The sequence below is a fragment of the Arvicola amphibius genome, chromosome 13 (assembly GCF_903992535.2).
Source record: "Arvicola amphibius chromosome 13, mArvAmp1.2, whole genome shotgun sequence".
Classification (NCBI taxonomy): Eukaryota; Metazoa; Chordata; class Mammalia; order Rodentia; family Cricetidae; genus Arvicola; species Arvicola amphibius.
In genome coordinates, this window is record NC_052059.1 from 68654694 (window position 1) to 68679246 (window position 24553).

Here is a 24553-nt window from a genome sequence, read left to right on the forward strand (position 1 = left end):
GGTTAGGTGTGACCCCAGTTTCTCCACAAACGGCACTCCCGGGGAACCGGGACCAAGTGCCACAGTATCGGACACTGGAGCCTTGCCAGCAGAACTCTCAGGGCTGTGAGAAAGAGCTCTCGAGTCAAAACTATACAGTAAGCGGTCACAGAGTCTGAAGGGAACCGGAGGAAGTTCAGAGGGCTGGGGCCTGAGTCGCAACCTGACCTGTGGTGGCAGGGCACACCTCACACAGTACGTCCATCATGCAGGCTTAGCATGCAACAGGGGTCTCCAGAAGCCCTGTGCAGAGTGTGGTGACTATCAGTGATTTGACCTCAGCTCAGAGCCCAGGAGACACCCAGCCCTCTCTCCTTGTACATTCTCTGTCCTTTACTAACAAGGTCAGTTCAGCAGGACACCTCTATACACCTCTGCTCTTGGCCACACTCCTCTTTTTCCTTATTCTTCCCTTTTTCCTTTTCTGTCCTAAAGAACACAGTGGCTCTGGTTCTCAGTGTCCCTGTATCTCCATCCCCTGAGAGATGGGCTGTTCTGTGCTATCTAGCTGCATTTCTTTTGCTCTCTCGTTTTGTTCTGCCTTTAGCCCAAACCGCCTCCTTGCTCCCTCCTCATTGCATCCATTACCCCTTCTATTTGCATCTCCCTCCTCTACTTCTTCCTCCGCCAGCTCAGTACTGATCACTGGTGTCAGCTGTTTGTCCCCTCTCTACTTGTACAGGTAACTAATAGACTAATGCACAAAACTTACAAAAACTCCTCTGGGCATGTCTGATGGGAAGAATTTTAGGCAGCTAGTCACTAAGCATCCACAGTCAGGAAACAGAGTTACTGGTGGCCTCCCTTGGTTTCCTTCTTTTTTTGCCCATGGAACAGTACCACCCTGGTGAGGAGTTGAGTCTTTACCTCAACCCAATGCAGAGGCTCCCTCACAGACATGCCCTGCTTTGACCTGCACAGCCTGCTCCTGGCAACCAGGATGGCTGAAGAAAAATCAGGTGCACAGACGCATGCACGTCGAAGCTGGTATAAAGTCAGCAGTGTGCGCTGACAGAGGCGCACCGGCAACACCCTGGAAAAGCAGCTGAGGAAAGGGGAAAGAGGAGGAAGCTGTGCCTAGTAATTTCTGAACGTAATTTCTGAACGCAGTGGATTTTAGCTAGAGATCAATGGTTCCACTGTTCCCATAGGCCTCAGGCTCAGGTAAACATTCACTCAGGACTTCATATGTTCCCAACAGTGCCTGGAGGCTTGTCAAAGGTTAGCCCTTACCAACAAGTCTTTGTTATTTCCTTGCCTCCTCACGATTTGCCCCCTTCCTTTGTCTTGTCACTTCAGGCTACTGCTGAGGTACAAGCACCATAACTGAGAGGAGGAGGAGTGGAAGAAAACCTTGGGGCTGGCAGTGTGGCTCTGTGATAGAGGCTCACCTAGTATGCCCAGACAGCAAACAGACACAAACAACACAAAAGTGACACCAAATGTCTTCCTTTCAAACAATGTTTGAGAATAATCTTAGAGGTTGTCTCTGTTTGGTTTGTCTCTGAAGACGTGTAGCGTGGGGTAGCTGAAGGGTTTCACATGCTTGCAGAAGACAATACTCAGGCACCGAGAGAACACTTGGCTTGGCAGGTCACTACAGGCCCCTCTGACAAAGGCCACGTGAGCCAGTTTGGTCTATGTGAAACACCATCTTCTGCACAGCTGAGAAACCCAGAGCCCTGCTGAGCTCTGTGTTCCTCCTGCCTGGGGGATTATGAATAAACGCGGGAAGAAGAAAGAGCGGGGAAGGAAGGAAGGAGGGGCAGAGGGAGGGAGTGTGAGAGACGTCAACCATTAGTCTTTCCACCAAACACTGTAAAATGTGTTGATGATAAGAATCTCCCTCAGCTTTAAAGATGTTCCCCACCCCAAAACCCAGTAAAGGCCCAGCTGCATTCTCGGAAGGTAAACAACAAAAGCTGCCGGCTCCTTTCCCCTTCCCTTCGTTTCCTCTGTGCAGATGGTGCTTTGAAAACCAGCGAAAGGAGGATGATCTGCAGCTGCCGTCCTGTGCTGACAGTCACCACCCGGCTTAGAATAAAAACCAAGTGCACCCCTCAGCAAGAGCAGCGTTCCCTCAGCAAGAGCAGCGTTCCCTCAGCAAGAGCAGAGTTCCGCCCTGTCCAGAAACTGCATTCAAAGTGGTGGTTGGTCTCTCTTATTGTGACTGAAAACCTGTTTTGTTTTGTTTTGTTTTGTCTTTGTTTTTACAAGACAGGGTTTGTCTCTGTAGCTTTGGATCCTGTCCTGGAACTTGCTCTGTAGACCAAGCTGGCCTCGAACTCACTTGAGTGCTGGAACTTGAGGCGTGCACCACCACTGCCCGGCTCAAACCTATATTTTAACAGGAAGTGGGGGAGAGAGAAAGAGATTTTGAGATTTGACTCAGACAGAAGAGGTAGATCACATAGCAGCAGTTAAGGACTGGCCCTTTAGAGAGGTGAGAATCACCATCAGTGAGGAAATGAGCACAAGGTAGGTCCCACAGTAGGCCACGATGGAAGTTAGTGGTTGATACGTGGGTTGCCGTGAGACCCATCCTCCAAACTAGATGGGCTGAACTCTGCATAGACTCCCTCACGTCATGGCTTCTCCCATGATGGTGTCTTCCATTCCATTTGCAAGAAAAGAAGCCCCATTGAGTTCCCTGTCATCGCCTTAGTGCTGAACTCAAGGCAGGCAGGATGCGGAAGGTGTGTGCCTCCAGGTCTGCCAACCATCCTCACAGCCCAGCTTCCTGATGGAGCCACCATGTGGAGCCTCTTGGAAGGAAAGTGATATGCTGTCTGAAGCTGTCTTCCGAGGGGCTGTTTGCCTGCTTTCCTTCCTTCCTTCCTTCCTTCCTTCCTTCCTTCCTTCCTTCCTTCCTTCCTTCCTTCCTTCCCCTTTCTGTGTTTTGCCTGCGTGTATGTTTTCTGTGTGTGTGTGTGTGTGTGTGTGTGTGTGAGAGAGAGAGAGAGAGAGAGAGAGAGAGAGAGAGAGAGAGAAGCATGTTTGTATCTCCCAAAGCTCTCTGAGGAGACCTGATGAGTCTGAGTGAGACAGGAGGAGTGAGGGGGACCTCACACTTGTAGGCAGGTGAGAAGCAAGGGGTGGAGCCCAGTGATCCTGACAGAAGCAGACAACCTACTTCAGCAACATGGAGGTTGTCATTCTTCTTGATTACTCCCATTTTAAAGGACTCCCCACGTCTCTTCTTGCCCCTCTCCACCCCTGCATGAGCCAAGTCCTTGGCTGAGGTCAAGCAGGCACAGTCTACTTTCCAGACGGTTGCCCTGTGCCTGTGAGTCCAGCAGGTGCAGACAGCAGCCTGGTCTCCAGAACACACAGGGCCTTATCTCCCAGCCCCGCCTCTCAGACTGTCAGCTTTCTTCAGTCCCAGGCTGAGGCTCCAAGGGCTGTGAAAGGCTGGTTTCTGCTCTGCTGCCAGGCCTGTCTAGCTCTGGGGCTGCCTTGGCCACCAGTCTCCTCCTGTGAGTGGGAAGACATTTCATCAGTTGAGTTCAGAGGTCAATGCTTGTCTTTAGCGTGCTGCGGTTGTTTCGTAAGGCAGTCAAGACATTTCTACACTGGGTTAAATTTTCTATTTGCCAGCAACATCCATCCAGTCGCAAGCAGAAACTTGATATTTCTAAATGTGCAGTGCCCTGAATCAGTGCTTGTCCTTTTAACCCTTTTTCTGTCCAAATTCCCCTGTCGTTGTCACTAAAATTCAATCTAGTTGCATGGATGTTATTTCCAGGAACGTCCCCCAACAGAGAGCATTTGCTCTGACATGTCCCCAGCTTCCCTCTGCCCTGGTTTAGCTCTAGCTCCCATGGAGGTCAAGTTGTCCTCTGGGCACGGAATTCTCAACCTTAATGAGTCCAACATTCTGAATTAGTTGCTTCTCAGGAGAAACACAAGGTGGCTCCACGCTGCCAGTACCTCCCTTATCCTGCTTTCTCGGACAATGGCTTCTTCCACACAGAAATCTTTGGAGATGAGCTCTGCAGCTTTGGACAGAATCACTGCTACCTTCTCTGGATGGAAATGTTGGCATAGACGGGTAAAATTTCCCTAAAGTGAGTAAAAGAGACCTGGGAACAACCAGGTTGAAAGGCAGTTTGGTCTGCTGAAAAAAAAAAAAAAAAAAAAAAACAGAGAGCCACGTCATTTTCTTCTGGCATGCTGCGTAATATGTTCTCCATTTAGGAAAACTTAGGACCCATATAAGCCGGAAAGAACAAGTAGTGAGTGGGCCTTTTCCTTGGGACTGAAGAAAGCTGACAGTCTGAGAGGCGGGGCTGGGAGATAAGGCCCTGTGTGTTCTGGAGATCAGGCTGCTGTCTGCACCTGCTGAACTCACAGGCACAGGGCAACCATCTGGAAAGTAGACTGTGCCTGCTTGACCTCAGCCAAGGACTTGGCTCATGCAGGGGTGGAGAGGGGCAAGAAGAGACGTGGGGAGTCCTTTAAAATGGGAGTAATCAAGAAGAATGACAACCTCCATGTTGCTGAAGTAGGTTGTCTGCTTCTGTCAGGATCACTGGGCTCCACCCCTTGCTTCTCACCTGCCTACAAGTGTGAGGTCCCCCTCACTCCTCCTGTCTCACTCAGACTCATCAGGTCTCCTCAGCGAGCTTTGGGAGATACAAACATGCCTCTCTCTCTCTCTCTCTCTCTCTCTCTCTCTCTCTCTCTCTCTCTCTCTCTCTCTCAGAAAATGGCAAATCTATATTCTTCTCAGTGGATCAAATCTGTTAATATGACATAAGCATGTTATTCTACTCTTGGAAGTAAGAGTCAGAATGAAGATTCAGGTTGACTGGGCTGTAAACCATCTGAATTTTTTGCAGAGAGAGAGAGTGAGAGAGGAGAGAGGGAAGGGGAGAGGGGAGGATGTAGGAAGGGTACAGCAGACCCGGGAAAGGATGAACCTCAGAAAGGAGAAGCTGAGTCCTCAAGAGAAAGCCCAGCTTTGCTGAAGCTGCTGCCTTACCCCTCACACCCCTGCAATTCCCTCCCTTACCCCTCTCACCCCTGCAATCCCCTCCCTTACCCCTCACAACCCTGCAATCCCCTCCCTAACCCCTCACACCCCTGCAATCCCCTCCCTAACCCCTCACACCCCTGCAATCCCCTCCCTTACCCCTCTCACTCCTGCAATCTCCTCTCTTACCCCTCACACCCCTGCATTCCTTTCCTTATTCCTCACACCCCTGCAATCCCTCCCTTACCTCTCACACCCTTGCAATCCCCTCCCTTACCTCTCACACCCCTGCAATCCCCTCCCTTACCTCTCACTCCTGCAATCCCCTCTCTTACCCCTCACACCCTTGCAATCCCCTCCCTTACTCCTCATACCCCCAGATGGCCTCCCTTTCTTTCTCCTTATACAACCCTAGATGCATTTAGACTGGTCAGTTCTTACACACATCTGGGAATCAGCTCTTGTATCTGCCCCAAATTCTTTCACTGTTAAGACAGTGAGGGATGGAGGAGGAGCAGCGATTCTCAGCACAGAGGGACTTTAAGATGGAGACGCCGCTCACCTCCTTCGTTTGGGCATAGTGAAAAGTCTTCATCTTTCCATTGTGTTATTATCACCACAGGACAGTGTTTGCATAGACATATTTGGATTCTACATAATGACCGCCGTCACCCAAACAAGACGAACCAACAGTCTTTCCGAAATGCTTCAGAATCAAAAGCCCAGCCTCACTGGTCACCATGACCAGCACTAGAGATACAAATGGCTTTTTTTTTTAAAAAAAAAAAAAATTGAGACAGGTTATATGTTGTTTGTTGCCATCCTTGGTCTCAAATTCATGATGTAACTGAAGTTGGCAAGCCTTCTTCTCCTGTTTCCCAATGCTAGAGTCATGGGCAAGCACCCCCTGCCTGGACAAACAGCTCTTCCTTTAAGGTTTGTTTATTATTCACCTATTTTTATGTGTCTGGGTGTTTTACTTGCATTTATGTTTGTACACCACATGTGTGCAAGGTCTTCAAGGCCAGAAGAAGGTGCTGGATTTTGTGGGGCTGGCTATGGACAGTTGTGAGCTGCCATGTAGGTGTAGGGACTAGAACCCCAGCCTGGCCCTCTTGAAGACCAGCAGTGTTACTAACTTCTGAACACCCCGGTTTGTTGTTTTATGTGAGTACCACAAACAGTATTAGCAATGACAAAGCCATGGCCTTCCAACTGTGTGGAATGCCGAATCATTTCTTTGTTGTGAAACATGAATCTAAGGGTGAGTCTGAAAGACCCCCAGTGTGGGGAGACTCTCACTCAAGCTTCAGGATAACACGACCCCCCCTAGTAACTCACGAGAGACCGTCCTTGCTGCAATCACATGAGGTTTATTCGACAAGACAGGAACCAGTGAACTGGGACCGGAGACTCATAACCCACTCGGGAGGAGTTTGACCCCGAGTGACTGGGAGAAGGGGTTTTTAAAGGAAGAAACAACAGCCCAGTAATCTGAAAGGGGTAGGGTGGGCATTACAGAAGATTCCGAAAATACCAGTGATGATCACAAGGTGGCAACTTCCTGTTTCTCAAGATTATACTCAAGATTACAGTCTAACTTTATCTTCATCTAGTTCCTGAAACTGAACCGGTTAATCCTAGATTTCTGATTCTTCTCTCCCTGCTTGGATTTTTGGCTCTATTTTTTCCTGCGTGGGGGGTGGGGTCTGGATTTATCCAGGTCTTTCAAGTCCTTGGCGAATTCACCTCTGTGTTTGTTCATAATAAATCTGATCGAGTCTGTTCCAGTGACATTCAAGAACAGTTTTTCTCTGATTTTCCTCAGACAAAATCTCCCAGGCTGAAAATCATGATGAGGATGTTTAGAACGATGTCATTGTTATGGTTTTGGTCCCTGTCCCTTTAAGAGACAAACCACGCCCACTCCCTCCTCCATCCGCTGAGGCAGGCTGATCTTCAGCTTCCAGCCTGAGCTCACTCTCTTTTCCATCTTCCTCTCTGAGAGGCAGCTTCGCTTCTGCCTCTCTCCCCACTTCTCTGCTTCCCCTTCTCTGTCTCTCTCTCTCTGTCTCTCTCTCGGTCTTTCTCTCTCCCTCTCCTCCCTTCCTTCCCCCTTCATAACTCCCCTGAATAAATATTCAACCTCACCATGTCTCTGTCTTCTGCCAGCCCGCCATGTGTCTCCCTGCCTGGGACCAGCCACTACTCAGGGACCGGCAGCCATCTCTGCCTGGGACTGGCTGCTCCCAGAGCCCACTACCTGCCACCACATGGGCCGCCACCACTGCTCAGGCCACTGCTCTAAGACCGGCAGTTTTCTCTGCCTGGGACTGGCTGCTCGCAGGGCCTGCTGCTTGCCGCCACATGGCCTGCCACTACCACTCGGACCACTGCTCTGGGACTTCATAGCATTTGCCGCTTGCCTACAGCTGCCGCCTGGGATTCTGTAGCATTTTTAAAAGAACACAACAGTCATAGCAAAGGTGGCCTTAACCTTTAGTGACAGGATGAGTGTATTACATGTAGCATTTTATATGTCTGCATGCAATAAGGTAGAGTCCAGTATTAGAGGTGAAATTTCTAAATGCATGGGCCCGAGAGGGAATAGCATGTTATCTCCAAGCATTGCTGTGAAAAAAAAAGGAACTGTCTTTGTACAAGGAACTTAAGGGTTTCTGCAGGTCTTGCAGAGTTTTGTCTGGACATCTATAATTTTCTTTTGGGGGCTGTAAAAGTTGTAGCTTTTTGGAAAGGGAATTCTTCAAATTGTCCTGAAATAAACATACCACACTTAAAACATATTTGTATTTCTCTGGAAGACGGGAGCTGGAGTGGTGTCAGAAGGTGTCCAAAGGATGAATTCTTGGCCATGTTCCTCCTGTGCAGACTATCTACGACAAAAAGTGCTTTGTCAGTTTGCACCAGTGTTGATTTAGGACTCTTCTATCAAGCCCATCTGAGTTTCATGGAGACATTTACGTAACACAGAAGAAGAAACAGTTTTGTTTCTCAGTTTCTGCAGTAAATGTCAGATAAACATACAGAGAGAGAGAGAGAAAGGGGGGCCTGGCACAGAGGGAGAGCAAGCTACCCCTGCTAGCCATGTACCCCCGCTGGACCATACCTGGCCTAGCTCTGGAGATGACCCCCTAATCCATCTTTTGTGTTACAGGTACCTTTTGTTGCCCTATGTGAATCTTGTCTGAGAGTTTCCCATGTATATAAAGCCTATGCAAAACTTGGTTAGGAGAAACCAGAAAATCGTGGTACCTCATGAATCAGGTATTTGCACTTGGCATTGTATTTATGGGAGCTTCATTCAGGTTGTTTTGTGATATGAAAATCTTCTAGCAAAAGTGTAAACATAGGGAAAAATAAAAATGCCAAAGGGCTAAGGGAAAGTGCCTCAGTCCACCCCACCAAGATAAGGACCCCTGTGGCTGCAAAGGCTAAAATCCATTCTCCACAAGTGTCTCTGAGTCTTCATTTCACGGACCTGCATGAACCCACACACCCGAAGTGCATTACACACAACATTTTCCTTGCTTTTCAAAATCAGGGACTAAATGCGGCTATTTTATAGTGGCTTCTGATTATCTTCAGAGATTTATACACACAAACAGTAAAGATCATCGTTAGTCTCAGCAAGAGCAAGCAAGCACTGGTACACTGTAAGAAGCAAACAAGGGGGTTGGAGCTGAGGCAGCTATGTGGGAAAGGGGATGGAAAGATTTGTAGATTTTTCTCATCCTCAGCTGGGAGCTCTGCCTGTAAGAATTTCTCCTTCTATCCCAACACAGGGAATTTCCTGCCTGCTCTTGGGGAAGGTCAGATGCCTTTCTTTTCCCGCTGGTTTTCAGGTGCCTTTAATTCACAGTAATGATGAGCATGACAGAGTGGTTTATTTGAGTTGGTGTGTTTGAACTCCTTCAGAAATACCCACTTGATTCTGCTTGATAGCTAAACAGCTGCCTTTGAGCACCAGGGAGGATTTTAAGTGAAGGGTCGTATAGACTTTGTTCATCCTTGTCTCTTCAAACCAAGGTTAAATGTGGGTATTTTATAGTGACTTCTGATCACCTTCAGAGATTTATCCTCTGGAGTGCACAGACACACAAATAAGATCATCATTGCTAGGTCTTAGGCAGTGCATATATCCAGAAATGAGCTCAAGCTGGGCTATAGAAGGAGATAAAAGGCACTTGTGAAATAAGTTCTGTGTCCCTTGCCCCTGGCAGAAGGACTGTGTGGTTTTTCATTGACAAATACCTATGGCTGCACATCACAGCCCATGCTCAGCAGACGGGCTTCCCTCCACCCCGCTACTCTTCCTCTCTTTAGCACACTCTTCTCTACTGTTCTTTCTCCTGCTGGTCACTGCTGTCTCGCTTCCCTCGTCCCGGCCATATCCTGTGTGTTTCAGAATTCTTCCAGATGTCTCTGTATATTCTCTGTCTTAACCATAAAAATAAACTTCCCCCAATAGAGTGACCATTTCAGTGCTCTCTTTACTGTTCCCTTTGAATACAATCATCATCATCATCAAAGAGGGCCAGACATGGTCGTGCATGGTTTAGTCTCAGCACTCAGAAACAGGCAGATGAATCTCTGTGAGTTTAAAAATAGCCTGATCTACATAGTGAGTTCCAGGCCAGGCCAGCTAAGGATACATAGTGAAATTCTATCTCAACAAACAAAACACACAAAATCAGATAGATGTCAGATTTTCACCCTCTTGTAGATGGAGAAGTCACTCAGCACTTAAGAGCACTTTCTACTACAGAGGAGCCTAGTTTCAGGCATCTTTTCTCATGCACACATGCACACTCACACATCACACACACGCACAAATACACACTTTTTAAAAATGGGTATGGCTCAAAATCCAGAATGTCAGGTTCAAAGGAAGCTCTACTCCCCCAAATTCTGGGACCCATTTCCCTCTACCAAAGAAGTAATTTCCTCATCACTGTCATAAGGGACAAATGGCTATCTGTGTGCCTATTAGCGTATCAGAGTGCAAGCTGACCTCCAGGGTCACTAGAGCGTATCAGAGTGCAAGCTGACCTCCAGGGTCACTAGAGTGTATCAGAGTGCATGCTGACCTCCAGGGTCACTAGAGTGTATCATCAGAGTGCATGCTGACCTCCAGGGTCACTAGAGTGTTTCAGAATGCAAGCTGACCTCCAGGCTCACTCAAGTGTATCATCAGAATGCATGCTGACCTCCAGGGTCACTAGAGTGTTTCAGAATGCAAGCTGACCTCCAGGGTCACTCAAGTGTATTAGACTGCATGCTGAACTCCAGGGTCATTAGAGTGTATCATCAGAGTGCATGCTGACCTCCAGGCTCACTCAAGTGTATCATCAGAGTGCATGCTGACCTCCAGGCTCACTAGAGTGTATCAGAGTGCATGCTGACCTCCAGGGTCATTAGAGTGTATCATCAGAGTGCATGCTGACCTCCACGGTCACTCCATATTACAGCCACCTGCTCTCCTCACCCCACCCATTACCCTGAATGTCACCAGTTTATGGGCGTCACTCCCAGCTATCGCTCTCATGTAACCGGGCCACTTTGGCCATGCTCTCTCTCTCTCTTTTGCCCTCTCTCTCTTGGTTGTCTCTTTCTCTTCCTCTCTCATCCACTCCTCATAGCCCTGTCCGGTCTACTGGTCCTACCTCTGGACTCTTGCAGATGCCTCTGGCTGTTCTCTCTCACACAGCTACCATCAAAACCTCCCCTCAACCAGACCTCGGAGCAGCCACGTCCTCAGTTTATAATACGGTACTGAAATCCTCGGTTTATACATCTAGTGCCAAAAGAATCCTGCGACCTGTGGAGAGTGACGATGCTCTCTGCCCTGGGACAAAAACACTTCTCCTTTGCTAGCCCATCATCAAGCGAGCATCTTCCCCTCTCTCATTTGACCCTCTGTTCCCCACCCACCAATGGGGAGGCAGATCTGAGTACTAGCCTAATTTGATTTCCTAATTTGAAAAATCTACTTTGCAACCAAATTAAGTCGTGTGTACTTAATTCACTTTAGTCTTGTGATCCCTTGGATTATGTAGTCAGAAGTGCATAAGCTACCAGAACAGGAAAACCAGGCTTGTGCCTCATCAGATCTTCGTTGTTCCCGCTACAATGGCCCCTAGATCCTAGGGATGTTGACTTAGGTGGGAAACACATGAAAAACAATCTTAAGTTTCTTCATTGAAGAAATTTTTCTTCTGGGACTGGGAATGTAGTTGATAGTGTTTGCCTTGCACACATGAAGCCCTGGTCTCCAGTTCTAGCCCTCGTGAATGAGGTGTGGTAGGTTGCTCAGAGGTGGAGGCAGGGCGTTGCAAAAGTCTAAGGTCAGAATAAAAGCAGGCTGTTGCCCTGCCCCAAAGAACTCAGTCCCGAAGTGAGGACAGGTAGGGCCTTTAAAGCGTCCCATTGCATGGCACCAGGTCCAGGCGAAGGGAATCATCTCCCACGACTTGGTCCTCCGAACCCTTTGAAGCCTTCGTAGAAACCTTTTGTTTACAGGGCAGGACATGGCACCCTAGGAGAGGAGAGGAGCTGGACCTCTCCTAAGCCACTTCATTGTGTATTCTTCAAAACCATTTGTGGTTTGGTTAGCTTTATTTCTGCTTTGTAGGAACAGAATATTGAATATTCCAGATCATGGGTAGAAGACAGTGGGAAGTTGCCAGAAGTGTCAGGGCTTGCCCTGGAAGTCTCTCCCTGCTCAGACAGCCTTCCCTCTCTTTTCCAAACCTCCTGTTACTACCTGGAAGATATTCCAAAGAAAGACAGTTGTGACCCTCTCATCAGCCACCAGACTAGTGAGACAATGGACCCTGTCTCAGTGAGGGCTCCCGCTGCAGCTCCACATCACAGGTCCTCATAACAGGAAGTCAGGTCAGGAACTCAAGCAGGGCAGAGACCTGGAGACAGGAGCTGATGCGGAGGCCATGGAGGGGAGCTGCTTATTGGCTTGTTCATTGTTGGTCCGGGAGGGTCACACAAATGATGGGGGCATAGTCCAACAAATATATTAAACCAAAAGAAAACAGAAAAAGAAAAAAATTGCTGTGGGCACACAAAGCTTCTCAGCTATAGCTGTGACCACAGCCAGAGATCAGGCTTCCGTAGCTATGGCCATGGGGGCTGGTTTGGGGCCTCGTCTTATAGTAAAACCAAGCACCAGTGTGGGTCAAAGAGCTTTTGTAACCTTGAGGTCAGGCTTAAAGTCACATTACATTTTGAGTTTTACAACTTTCGATTGTAGGACGTTAGAGTGTTAACTTAGGATGTTTGCGGAAGCCTGTGGCTGACACAGATGCTGTTCACTGTCACTGAAAGAATTCAAGACAGAGAGTAGAGTCACACAGGGGACAGTTAAACAAGCAGAGGATCCCACATAGGCAATAGTAGAAGCTCACCTTTGTCCCCAGGACCCATTTGGCTGGGAAGCTGGGAGGCAGGAGAGGCTGCCAGGGTGTCTGCTCTCGAGGCAGAAAGTGTTTGTTAAAGGCTAACCGTGGCTGCCAGCTTATTTTTTTCCTCCCAAAATGTATTTGGGCTTACAACTTTCTATATTTCTACATTCCTATTTCTGAAACCTATATTTCTATGTTCTTATTCTTGGACTCTTCATTCTTCATGGCTTGCTCTGCCTGCTTTCTTAAAGAACCTGGGGCCACCAGTTCAGGGATGGCCCCCACCCTCCACATGGATCACTAGTAAAGAAAATAGTCTTCAGTCAGATTTTAGAGAGGCATCTTCTCAACTGAGGTTCCCTTCTTTCAGATAACTCTAGCTATTTCAAGTTGATATAAAGCTATCTGTACAAACCCCAACAAATTAGAATTCCCCCCAAGTTTTCCTCAGCTGCTGCCAGGATTGTTTGGTTTTGAGGAAGCTAGGGCAGCTTTGGGGGTGAGGCTCTTGTTTCATTTGGGCGACTAGCACCATGCTGGCACTGTTGTCGGCATCTGGGAGCGCGAGGTGATGGACGCGGGAAACAGCTGTGTCAATGTTGAACCCTTCTGGCCCAGTCTGTTTGCAAAGGCCCTGGCCAGGATCAACATTGGAAGGCTTACCTCCAGCATGGGGGCTGCTTGGCCCCTTCCACTGTTGCTGCCGTTGCTGATTAGAAAGTGGAAGCAGAGAAGGAAGAAGAGGAGCCCCGCGATGGTGTGGGCTTTGGTCTTTTTAACAACGCCTCTTTTGTTAGCATGTTTAATAAAAAACTGAACCTCTTAAAAAAAACGATGACAAGAAAAGTAATCTTCCCAGCAGTCTCATGTTCACACAGAGAATGCTGGGTGGAGTCGTGTGCTAGGCAGAGGGAGCGTCTCCTGGAGAGGGATAACTTGTCAGGCCACCTTGCAGGACAGTGAGAGGTCAGGGATGGGAGGGGCCACACTTTGATCCAGCTGCTTATCCATGGATACCTCTCGTCCTCCATGTAAGCCTAAAGCTCATGTCAGGACCCTACAGATGGACTCAGGGTCACCGGACTCCATTTGTTCCTTTTCCCTATGTGCCACATTGGCCACATTACCTTTCTCTGCTTTTCCCTATTGTTTGTCTCTTTGATCTACTGAGGATGAGTGTCTGAGCCTGGCTTGATGAGATTGCCACAACCTAGACTTTGGCCCTCACAGCTCCACCAACACCAGATCCCTTCACCTGCAGACAACTTATTCCTTCTTTCTCCCCCAAGAAAAGCACTGTTGGGAGGCCTGGAATCCTGGCTACCATCAATCTGGTTCCATTCAGTGTGGCGAGAGGCTTCCTTCTCGGTGATTCCCAGGAGGCTATGTGGCCTTTCAAACCTCCAGGTTGAAATTGGCACAAACACATGCTCACAGGTTATAAGGGCTCTGTGAAGGACTGCAAAGCGTGCCTGTCATTGTCCCAGTGGCTTGCCCTGCTGCGCTTTGGGAATCAGCACCTGAAGTTCAAATGGCGTCCTCCTTTCCTTGGCAGCCCTGGAGCTTTTCCCATCCAAGCTTACGATGCCCTTGTTTTTATCAGTCAGGTAAAATTGGCCAAGATCCACCTGTTTTTCTTGGAAGCCAACCCCTTTGTAACTCTTTTAAGCTCCACACCACAGGGACAGAGTGGCTGCAGAAACTAGCTTCAATTTGCCCCGAACTTCAAACTCAAAGTTTAGGTAAGTGGCCCAGAGACTTACTTCTGCTTGAGAGTTAGAACTGAGAGAGTTGAGACCAGTCACTTTTGACTGATACCAACTCAGCAAAGCTGGACCAGGCAAAAAACCAGGGGGAGTCAGGGTGAAGGCAGGGCATAGACAGGTATAAGAACTAACTCATGGGGTAGGAAGGACAGAGTATCCAGGGTGGTGAAGGGAGTATGTTGTCTCTAGAATACAACTCAATCCTCAGGCCCTGGACCAAGTTCTCCTGTACTGTAAGGCTATCAACCACAGTCCTGGGTGTCAGGGATGACTCGGGAATACAATTTAGCTCACTACATATTCAAAACAACCTTCTGACGAGCCATTTGAACAAGTGTACAAATGTGTTCGATTTTTCAAATGTATTTTATATAAAAGAAACTCCAGTATTCAGAATACTGCCAAGAATTTAGGTGACACAGCACACCACCTAGAGAAAAGAATGACTTCTCTTCAGTAAGTAATGAAGTAAAACTGTGTTAGTATTTGCACGATCTCTCAGCAGAGGGCAATCTTCCAGGATCACCCCAAAGTGGAATTGTCTTGGGGAGGCTGAGGTGGGGGGTGGAGTGTGCTTTGGAGCCTGAGGTGGGGGCTGAGGTGGAGGGCTGAGGTGGGGAGAGTCCTGGAGAGGCTGATGTAGAGGCTGAGGTGGGGGAGAGTCCTGGGGAGGCTGAGGTGGAGCTGAGGTGGGTTAGTGTCCTGGGGAGGCTGAGGTGGGGGCTTGCAACTCTTCTGAGAGTGTGTTTCTTTTCTTTCTTCCTTTTCTCATCAGGGTCCTCAGGGCAGCAACGCTACAATGGCTCTGCAGAAGTCCCTCATCCTGCTTCCCATTGCTTGTCCTGGTGTTTGGATGGGTCCAGCCTTCTCTGGGCAAGGAAACTTCTGCCCAGAAGTTTGAGCGGCAGCACATGGACTCAACTGGCTCCTCCAGCAGCCCCACCTACTGCAACCAGATGATGAAGCGCCGGAATATGACCCAGGGATACTGCAAGCCTGTTGTAAACACCTTTGTGCATGAACCCCTGGCAGATGTCCATGCTGTCTGCTCCCAGGAAAATGTCACCTGCAAGAACGGGAATTCTAACTGCTACAAGAGCCACTCCGCCCCTGCACATCACTGACTGCCGTCTGAAGGGCAACTCCAAGTACCCCAATTGCGACTACCAGGACCAATCAACTGCAGAAGCACATCATTGTGGCCTGCGAAGGGAGCCCCTTTGTGCCGGTCCACTTCGATGCTTCTGTGTAGGGCTTCACCTAGGCCAAAGCAGTCAGATATCCCTGTCTCCCCACCTCATCATGCCAATACCTGTCCCGCCCACTCTCATTCTTTCCCAGAAAGAAATAGCCCTGTTAGGGCTTCCCACATGACCAAACATGCTTCCGTCTGCTGCGCTGTGCTCCTGCATGGAACAAAGAAAGCAAGGTAGCTCTCGCCAGAATGTGTCCCTTCAACCTGAGACAACTTGACTTCAGAATCATGAAGCAAATAAAATTCTGTTCATTATATATTGTTCAGCCTGAGGTTGTCTTTTCAGGCAGTTCACAATGGACTAAGGACAGCAGGCAAGCCATACCATGGTTCCAGGACCTTCCTGCTCCTGGCAGCTTTTAATCATATTACCAAACTAGAATGTTCTGCCTCTCCTACTGAGCTCTCATCCTTCTCCTACTTGTCTATACAGTAGGTCTAACGTCTGTCTCAGCACCCAGTAGCCGACTCCGTCGGCCCCCATGCCAATACAGTCCTGCTGGCATCTAGCTGAAGGAGGCCTTGCGCTAAGAGAGTAAAAAAAAAAAACATCGCTTTTGCTTCTGCTTTTTCTCTGAGCTTCCTCTAGTCATGGTTCACTCCGCACTTTCTCAGTGTGAAGGAAAGGCAGCTCCCACTCTTGCCTTCTCTACTGCTTCTCAGACTGATGCAATCCTGACGGGGCAAGCAGAAGACGTGGAGGCTTCAGCCTCAACAACCACTCTGGGAGTCTTGGGAAACAGTGAAGGGTGACACCGTCTTGGCCATATGGGATTTCTGAGTGGAAGCATGGGTAAAGGGTTATTTCTGTAGCTCTGGTCACATCTGGAACAAATGGGACCAGTTGTTCTGCAGATCAGTCAATGGTTTTTAGACATATTTGTGTTTTCTTTTTTTAACCAATGATGTTTTTGAGGGTTTTTTGTTTTTGTTTTTTGTTTTTTAGTTTTTTTGTTTTGTTTTTTGAGGAAGGTTTCTCTGTGTAACCCTTGCCTGTCCTGGAGCTCACTCTGTAGACAAGGCTGGTCTTGAACTCAGAGATCCACCTGCTGTGTCTCCCCAGTGCCAGGATTGAAGACGTGGCCACCGCTGACACCCTGGTGGTTTTGAACTCTTGATCCTCCTTCTTCTACCTTGTGCCATTTTGCCCCAGCTATTGTTGGAAGGAACTTCTTCCATGATTATTTTCCCCAATTCTTTTTTGCATTCTTGTCGGGGAGGGGACACGTTTGGGATAGGTTTTCTCTGTGAAAGGGTCCTAGCTGTCCCTGGAACTCACTCTGTAGACCAGGCTGGCCTCAAACTGCAGAAATCAGCCTGTCTTTTGCCTCCTGAGTGCTGGGCGTTAAAGGTGTGTGCCACCACAAGCCAGTTCCTTGTCTTAAAGGAGAAAAAGCAGGGCGAGGATAGAGTGATGGGTTGGTGTTTGAAGCACTTACTGCTCTCCCAGAGGACCCAAGTTTGTTTCTAATCACCCACATGGCAGCTCACAAAACCTGTAACACCATTCCCAGGGCTCTGGGGCTCTCTCCCGGCCTCTGAAGACATTTGCACGTATGTGGTGCACATATAAACTCATGTAGACACATACACATAATTAGACATAAAGAATTAAAGAGATAGGCTTTATCTTTCAGAACAGTTTTAGATCACCTGCTAATCTAGCCACGATTGTCTTCATAACTGAACAGAGAACTTGTTCCTCTGAATGCATGGGGCATGCTCAACTAGTGTGGCGGTTTGCATGGCGGCTGCGTGGACGGGCTGCGAGGGGGCTGCGTGGCGGCTGCGTGGCGGCTGGTGTCTCACTTCCAAGGGTTTCCTTACAAGTTGGGAAGGGCTATTCTGAAAGTCAGTTTCCTTCCTTTCACAACCCTGCCCTGAGTCTACAGTGTTAGAAAGTTTGACCTGGCCCCGACTCAGCCAACTAAAGCTCGCTGTGCTTCATGGTTCCTCGTGTACCACAGCTTCCTAACACAAGGGAAGTAGGTCTGTATGGTGGAGCATGGCCGTGTGCAGGCAGGACGTGGTGCTAGCTACATCCCGATCAGAAGGCAACAGGAAGTGGCTATGACACCGAGTGACCTCGTAAGCCAGCACAGTGACACTTCAACAAGATCACACCTACTTCAGCAGGGCTGTATCTCCCAACAGTGCCACTCCCTGTGAGTATGGGTGCCAGTTAGATTCACTCTTCCACAACACCCTTTATTGTGGCTAAATCGCGCTCTCTGAAAACTCATAGGCTAAAACCTTAGCCCACAGAACCTCAGAATATGACTGAGTTTGGATAGGGCCTTTTAAAAAAGTGATTAGGTTACCCTCTCTGAGAGTGGATGGGGGGTGATGTGTGGTGGAGGGTTTGGGAGGAGGGGAGGTATGTATAATGAAGAAAGGTAGTTTGTTTTCTTTTAAAATATAAAGGAAATTAAATAAAATGTGATTAGGTTAGAAATAGTTGATGAAGATAGATACAACCTGAAGGTTAGACACACAGCCAGACACCTATCACATGCATGCAGGAAGGACAGATAGAAGTTGATCATTTGAAAGCCAACGAGAGACCCCCAGAAGAAATTAACCCTGCCAGCACTGTGACCTTGGATCTCCAGATTCTGGAAGTGTGAAGGAACAACATTGTGTGATTCCCACTGCCTTGTTCTTGGAGCCCACAAGACTCTACAGTGAATGCACAGTGGACAGATTCGTAAAGGAGACTCACGAGTGTACACTTATGGGGCACCCATTTTGCAGAGCTTGGGGAAGACTTTGTCTTTTGGAAAAGTCACTATCTTATCTATAAAAACCTTGTTGAAGCCATGATTCTTCCCTTCCCCAAACACCTCAGCAGTGTTGTAACTTCTGCATGGGCCATGGAATGACCTTGCTCCATTCCCCCACACCATGAGGCCTTGGAGTGATTACATACACTCTTTGTTCTAACAGTCAAATTTGCATAGAGACAATCCCACAAACTACCTGCTAACAGACCCCATAGAAAGGTCTATAGAAGACAGGCACAGAGAAGGAGGTAGCCTGCCCTACCTTTGCTAACAAACAAATCTGGGCATCCCCAAAGCTGGTTATCACCAAAAGATTGGATTAGGAAGATGGGGAATCCAGGACTCAGCGGTGGTTAGCAACTTTATCTGAGGGTCTGGGAACCTGTGACCCTCCAGAGGCTCCACTCGATGTTGCTGACCCTTCTTCACCCCAGAACATTAGCTCAGAAGACTGTATCTGGTAACTGTTCCTCTCCCACATCAGATGGATGAATAGAAGATAAATCCAGAGAACTTTTAATTTAAATGTCCATGGAAAAGGAAAGTATTTTTTGGGGGGGGGGGGGGGGGGGGGTGGGAACTCTGCTTCATCTAACAGACTTATTTTATCTAGTTTTTTTTTAATTGAAACTAGATTTTAAATATATATTCTGATCATGGTGTTCCTTCCCCTATATTCTCTAGGAGAAAAAAACCAAAACAAATTAAAACAAAAACAAACAAACCACCCTCATATTATCTAAGTTAGAAAGATCATTTTTCTCAAAAAAAAAAAGTCAAAATCCAAGACACCAAAAAGACAGTGACAGAATAGTCATTGTCAACCGGCAGGGCCTGGGCTCATCCCAGAAGGCCCTGGGCGTGTTTCTAGCTTGTGTTAGGTGAGGTGAAAGGCGTCCCACTGAAGGCCAGTGACATCCACAGTCTGGACCAGAAGGAGAAGGCCGATGGTGCCCAGCGTTCTCCACCCTGCTTCCTGACTGCCACACCCTGCACACCCATTGTGTCACCCTGCTTCCTGACTGCACACCCTGCACACCCATTGTGGTCTCTTGCACCCGCTGCCACGCCTTGCTTGCACCATAGGCTCTGCCCTCTGGAACCCTCCTGCATGCTTTGCTTCTTATTAGGGTACTGGGTCACAGCCACCAGAAAAGTGACGAGCACAGCAGGCATACCTGTTAGCAATACTTGTAGCCCCTATGCACCACTGGTTTTTTCCCAAGAGCTGTGTTCTTTCCCAGAGCTGGGAAAACAGAAGAGTGGAACCAAGGATCACGAATCAAGCCCCCAGTTCTATCTCCATAGTGAGTTCTAGGCCACCCTGAGGTTACAAGGAGGGGTACTGGGGAATGGGATAGAATTTAATCCAGAACAACAGAAGAAATAATAAAAATCAGCATCTAAATCAATGAAAGAAAACAAAACCCTATTTTTAATGTATTTTATGATGTGCATAGGTGTGTTGCCTGCATGTGTGTATTTTATGTGCACAGGTTGTGTTGCCTGCATGTGTGTATTTTATGTGCACAGGTGTGTTGCCTGCATGTGTATTTTATGTGCACAGGAGTGTTGCCTGCATGTGTGTCTGTGCTCCCATGGACACGTTTGGCACACTTGGAGGCCAGAAAGAGTGACAGATCCCTGGAGCTGGAGTTGCTGCAGATGATTGCCATGCTTGTGCTGGGAATTAAACCTGGGTCCTCCTGAGCAGCCGGGCTCTTCACCACTGAGCTGTTCTCCAGCTCCAAAAATACATTTAATAAAAACTAATGGCTCAGGGCTGAACGGAAGCTTAGTTGGGGGACTGCTCTGCCCATCAAGGTCCATTGTTTCCAGCACAAGATGCCCTGATTCCACCTCCAGAGCCTGGAGGTGTCTACTTTAGGATTACCTGCATTCCTAGGGTCTTCCACACTTTCCCCGCACCCAACAGCCCAGTCCAGATGTGTTTTCCCTACCGCACAGCGTGCTGGGGCTGTCCAGGGTCACCACAGAGGCTCAGAGAGGCACCGATTTCTCACACCAAGGGCTATAGGGGGCCAGTCTGTATATAGACACCATGAAGCTTGATATGGAAATCTGGAATAAACCAGCTAAACCAAGGCAGACAATGAGTATCTGGGGGCTATAAAGCAACACAAAATATGGTGTTGTGGTGATATTTATGCTCTAACAAATACAGCTTTCCTGAAGATCAGAGGGTTGATGCTAGCCACTAGTTTACCATTGAGGCCAGGCAGTGGTGGTCCCAGAGCTTGGGATGTCATGCCTTTGACTCACCCCCCCCCCCCACTTGGGAGGTAGAGAGACAGAAATATAAGGTTGACTGAAGACAGGATCTCGGACCCATTCAGCCTGAGGATTCGTGGAGACAGGGATCTTGCTTGTTCAGTCTGAGGATTCGGTATACTTAAGAAGTTCTCTCGTGACTTGCTCCCTTTTCTTCTCTGATCTTTCAGCCTTTACCCTGATATCTGATTCTGGGCTTTTATATTAAGATGAATTAGGATACACCGGTGTCTGGAGAACCTCGGAGTAAACAATGATGCTCTGTTAATAACTACTTTTGACGGTGTGCCATCTTTGTGTGGCTGCAATGATAAAAACACTATGACCAAACGCAGCTTGGGAAGGAGAGGGTTAATTCTAGTTATAGCTGTAGTCAGTTATCCAGGGCAGTCAGGGCAGGACCCTGCAGGTGAAAACTGATTACGGCGCTCATGGAGGGGTGTGTATACTGGCTTTCTCCTCACAGCTTCCTCAGTCTGCCTGCTGAATAACATCCAGGGAAACCCATCCACATCAATTTTCAATCAAGCAAAAGCTTCAGGTCCGTGTAGTGCCACACAGCTTTGACTCCCAGCACTCGGAAGGGAGAGGGGAGGCAGGTCTCTGTGAGGACTGAGGCCTGGTCTACATAGGAAATCCCAGGGCAGACAAGACCACATAGAGACCCTTGTCTCAAAAAAAGTAGCATAAAATAAAGTAAAACAAAATTAAATTAAAAAGTTCCACAGGCTTCCCATAGGACTAGCCTGGTGAAGAGATGGCTCAGAAGTTAGGAGCACTGGCTGTTGGCTGCTCTTCCAGAGGTCCTGAGTTCAGTGCCCAAACAACAACAGGGGTGACTTACAAACCATCTACAATGAAATCCGGTACCCTCTTCTGGTGTGTAGACATACATGCAGGCAGCAACACTGTATACATAATAAATAAATTGATACATGATAAATAACACCTTTTAAAAAGTTTTACCTATTCTACATAAAATAATTATTTAAAAAAAATTGCCAAGGTCCTGGTGTCTCTTCACAGCATTAGAACTAAGACTAAGGTATAAATACGGCCTTCAGGTCAAAGGTCTGAGTCTAGAGCATCACCTCACCAGCGTGGCTGTTGTGCATCTTTAGGTCTGCATGCCTCCTGCATGTGGCTTGTGTGCAGCCCGTGTGTGCCTTGCCGACCTCTAGTGCCTGCCTCCCTGGCAGTGTCCCGACTTCAGGCTGGAGTGGCCTTCCTCCTTTCTGGTGTGGGAACACGACCCTCACCAGGGGCAGCAAGGAAGAAGGGACTGATGTGAGCGTGGGGGCAACAGGGAGTGGGATTTGACTGTAATTGTTGAAGTTTTTTTAATTTAATAAAAGGGTTGATAACCATCCTTGACTACATAGTGGTGTTGGATCCAGCCTGACCAAACAACAGGTCTGTTGTTTCAGACCCTGTTAAACAAACAAATAAACCCCAAACCACCACCACCAAAACAAAACAAAAAAACAAACAAACCAGGCAAAATTTATTGCATGAAAAAGGAAATGACTTTATTTCTATAAGCATAGTACAGTGAAGCTTGACCCAAACAATTGCAGGATAAATTGTTCAGCTGCTCAGACCTTCTTTATCTGTCTTCTATATTCCCTCCCCAACAAAGGCAACCCCCAGAGCAATTAAAATCCTGTCTCTCCCTTTTTGGGTGGTGGGGGCTGGTGAACTGCTCAGTTCCTGAGCTCCATCGTAACCCACGCACCCCATTTCTTTTTGTCTTGACTCAGCTCTGACAGCTGAGGCTTTCTAATTCGCCCAAGGCCTTCCTTTTCTCATAGGAACAAAAGAAACAGTGGAATGAAGGGTAAGAGAACCCTGTGTCCAAACAGAAGAAAAGTGTGCTGAACCTTAGACAATAGCATCTAGATGCACAGGGACCAGCTGGGTAGGGGGGTTCTTGGGGAGTTCACAGGCCACGATTGAAGAACTTGAACTTCACAGCACTGCTGTAGCGGACAGTTGGGGTAGGTCCCTCCAGTGTGTGCGCAGGTCCGTCACTGTTGACAGGCCCCTGCGCTCTTGTGGCAGTTCTTTGACCGTTCTTGCAGGTGATGTTGGGAGAGGCCACAGGCGACAGTCACGTTCTGGAAGGAGTCGTGCAGGAAAGGTGTTTTTTGGCTTACAGTGCCGGGTTGTAATTGTTGACGACAGACATCGCTGTGTGGCACTGCTGAGGACTTGTCTGGATGTGCTGAATTTCAAACCAGCGGGCCTTGGTGAGACCCTTAGGGTGAAGCACCGCTGAGGAGGACACATGGGCTCCCACAGCCCCCAGCAGCAACAGGAGAGAAGAAAAGCTTCTGCGAAGATCTACCGCCATGTTTTTCTGTGTAGGAAGAAGAAAGTTGTAGTAAGAGAAGAAACAGTAAGAGCAAACCAGTTTGCTGTATTTTTCCCTTTCTTTTAAGATTTCATAACTCTTAAAAACGAAAGAAAACAGTCTCATAATTCTATGAAAACTCTGAAACCCAGTGAGGAAGACAGAAGTTGGGCGTGCTCCCTGAGTGGCAGGCACATCTCCTCCTTCTCTCTGGCCCGTGTTCATGCACACAGTACTTCCCTCCTTACATGTTTACCTTCCCTCTGCAAGCAGCAATTTCCCAGCCAGCTCCCCTGCCTGGCAGAGCCGTGAAGCGCCTCTCTTACCAGGTGGTTTTGCTGGGTTCCTCCTGAGAACACGGGCAGTTGATCAGTCCAAGGTTGTGAGCTTTTCTGCTTCAAGTCAGTCACAGCTGCAAAGGTGGGGCATGGCAAGAAGGATTCTTAAGGCCATGAAAGAGGAACCTTAGATTTTGCAGAAGTCCGGTGGGACTTGGGCTCCACCTCCAAGTAAGCACTTCAGAGTTTTAATGTCAGTGAAGAGGAAGAATAACTCAACTCAAGAAACAAGTCGGCCTCAAAAACTCAGTTTTAAGACCTGATCACTTGCTAAGGGTTAGTACTTCCTTTTTAAAAATATTGTTTATTATGTATACAATATTCTGTCTGTGTGTATGCCTGAAGGCCAGAAGAGGGCACCAGACCTCATTGCAGATGGTTGTGAGCCACCATGTGGTTGCTGGAATGAACTCAGGACCTTTGGAAGAGAAGGCAATACTCTTAACCATTGAGCCATCTCTCCAGCCCTCAAGGGTTAGTACTTCCCTTTTCAACTGGAACTCACTGGTTTTGAAGCTCTTTGACTTCAGTTCTTAACAAAAAATATATTTTGTATGTTGTATAATAGTTGCCATGTACTTGGCAATGTGAGTTCTACAAGTACACGTGAAAAATCACTTGTTTGTATATATGTCTATAGGGCCAGATACTAGGCCACTCCTGTTAGGAGTTTACAGTCTAGTGAAAAGACGGGTAAATAAATAACCATGTATGAATTAATAGCCATGAATAGCACTCACAGTGGGACTCACACCCAAGGGAACAAGAGACACTCAATTGTCCAAGTTGAGCTGCATTTTGAGTAAGGTAAACAGAGCGGGAAGGACCTTTAAAGGCAGAATTGTGTGTGAGGAGACTTGAAAGCGTGAAGAAGAGGAAGTGTAGGGCACTTGGATTTGAATCTCTTTCCTCTCACCCCTGGTGTGAATGACAGGATCACTGCACCTCATCGTCTCAGGGAGGCTTCCACTGGGACTCCCTGCCTTTGCCCTTATTTCTTTCTAATCAATTCTGCATTTTCCCAGATGTTGGGGCAGCTGGCCCAATCCCTGCGTTCAGGGGCGTGGCTGCCCCAGCGGAGTAGGATACCCCTTAAATAGGATCGGGGGCGGAAGGAGCCCCGTTTGCTATCCCCCGCGTTACCTTCTACTCCGCTGGACCCTTGGTTCTGTAAGTTCCCTTATTTCCCCTTTTATTAAAACTGATTTATTATAAAAGGACTATCTGGTTATTTCCTAACCCCTCCGACCGCCGGGGTACCGCCGGACATGCCGGTACACCCAGATAAGTATAGTTACACTAGTACACTTTTATTC

The 24553-nt window shown here is 47.9% G+C and overlaps 1 protein-coding gene and 1 pseudogene across 1 annotated transcript; one reads left to right on the forward strand and one right to left on the reverse strand.

Annotated features, from left to right (window-relative positions):
- The first annotated feature begins 15015 nt into the window (after positions 1-15015).
- On the forward strand, positions 15016-15468 carry Rnase1 (ribonuclease A family member 1, pancreatic). Its single transcript, XM_038309565.1, is given in 4 exon segments — positions 15016-15042; positions 15044-15325; positions 15327-15383; positions 15385-15468. Coding segments are annotated over 4 exon segments (450 nt in total).
- A 6581-nt stretch (positions 15469-22049) lies between these two features.
- LOC119800294 lies at positions 22050-23400 on the reverse strand (annotated as a pseudogene).
- Between the last annotated feature and the right edge of the window lie 1153 nt (positions 23401-24553).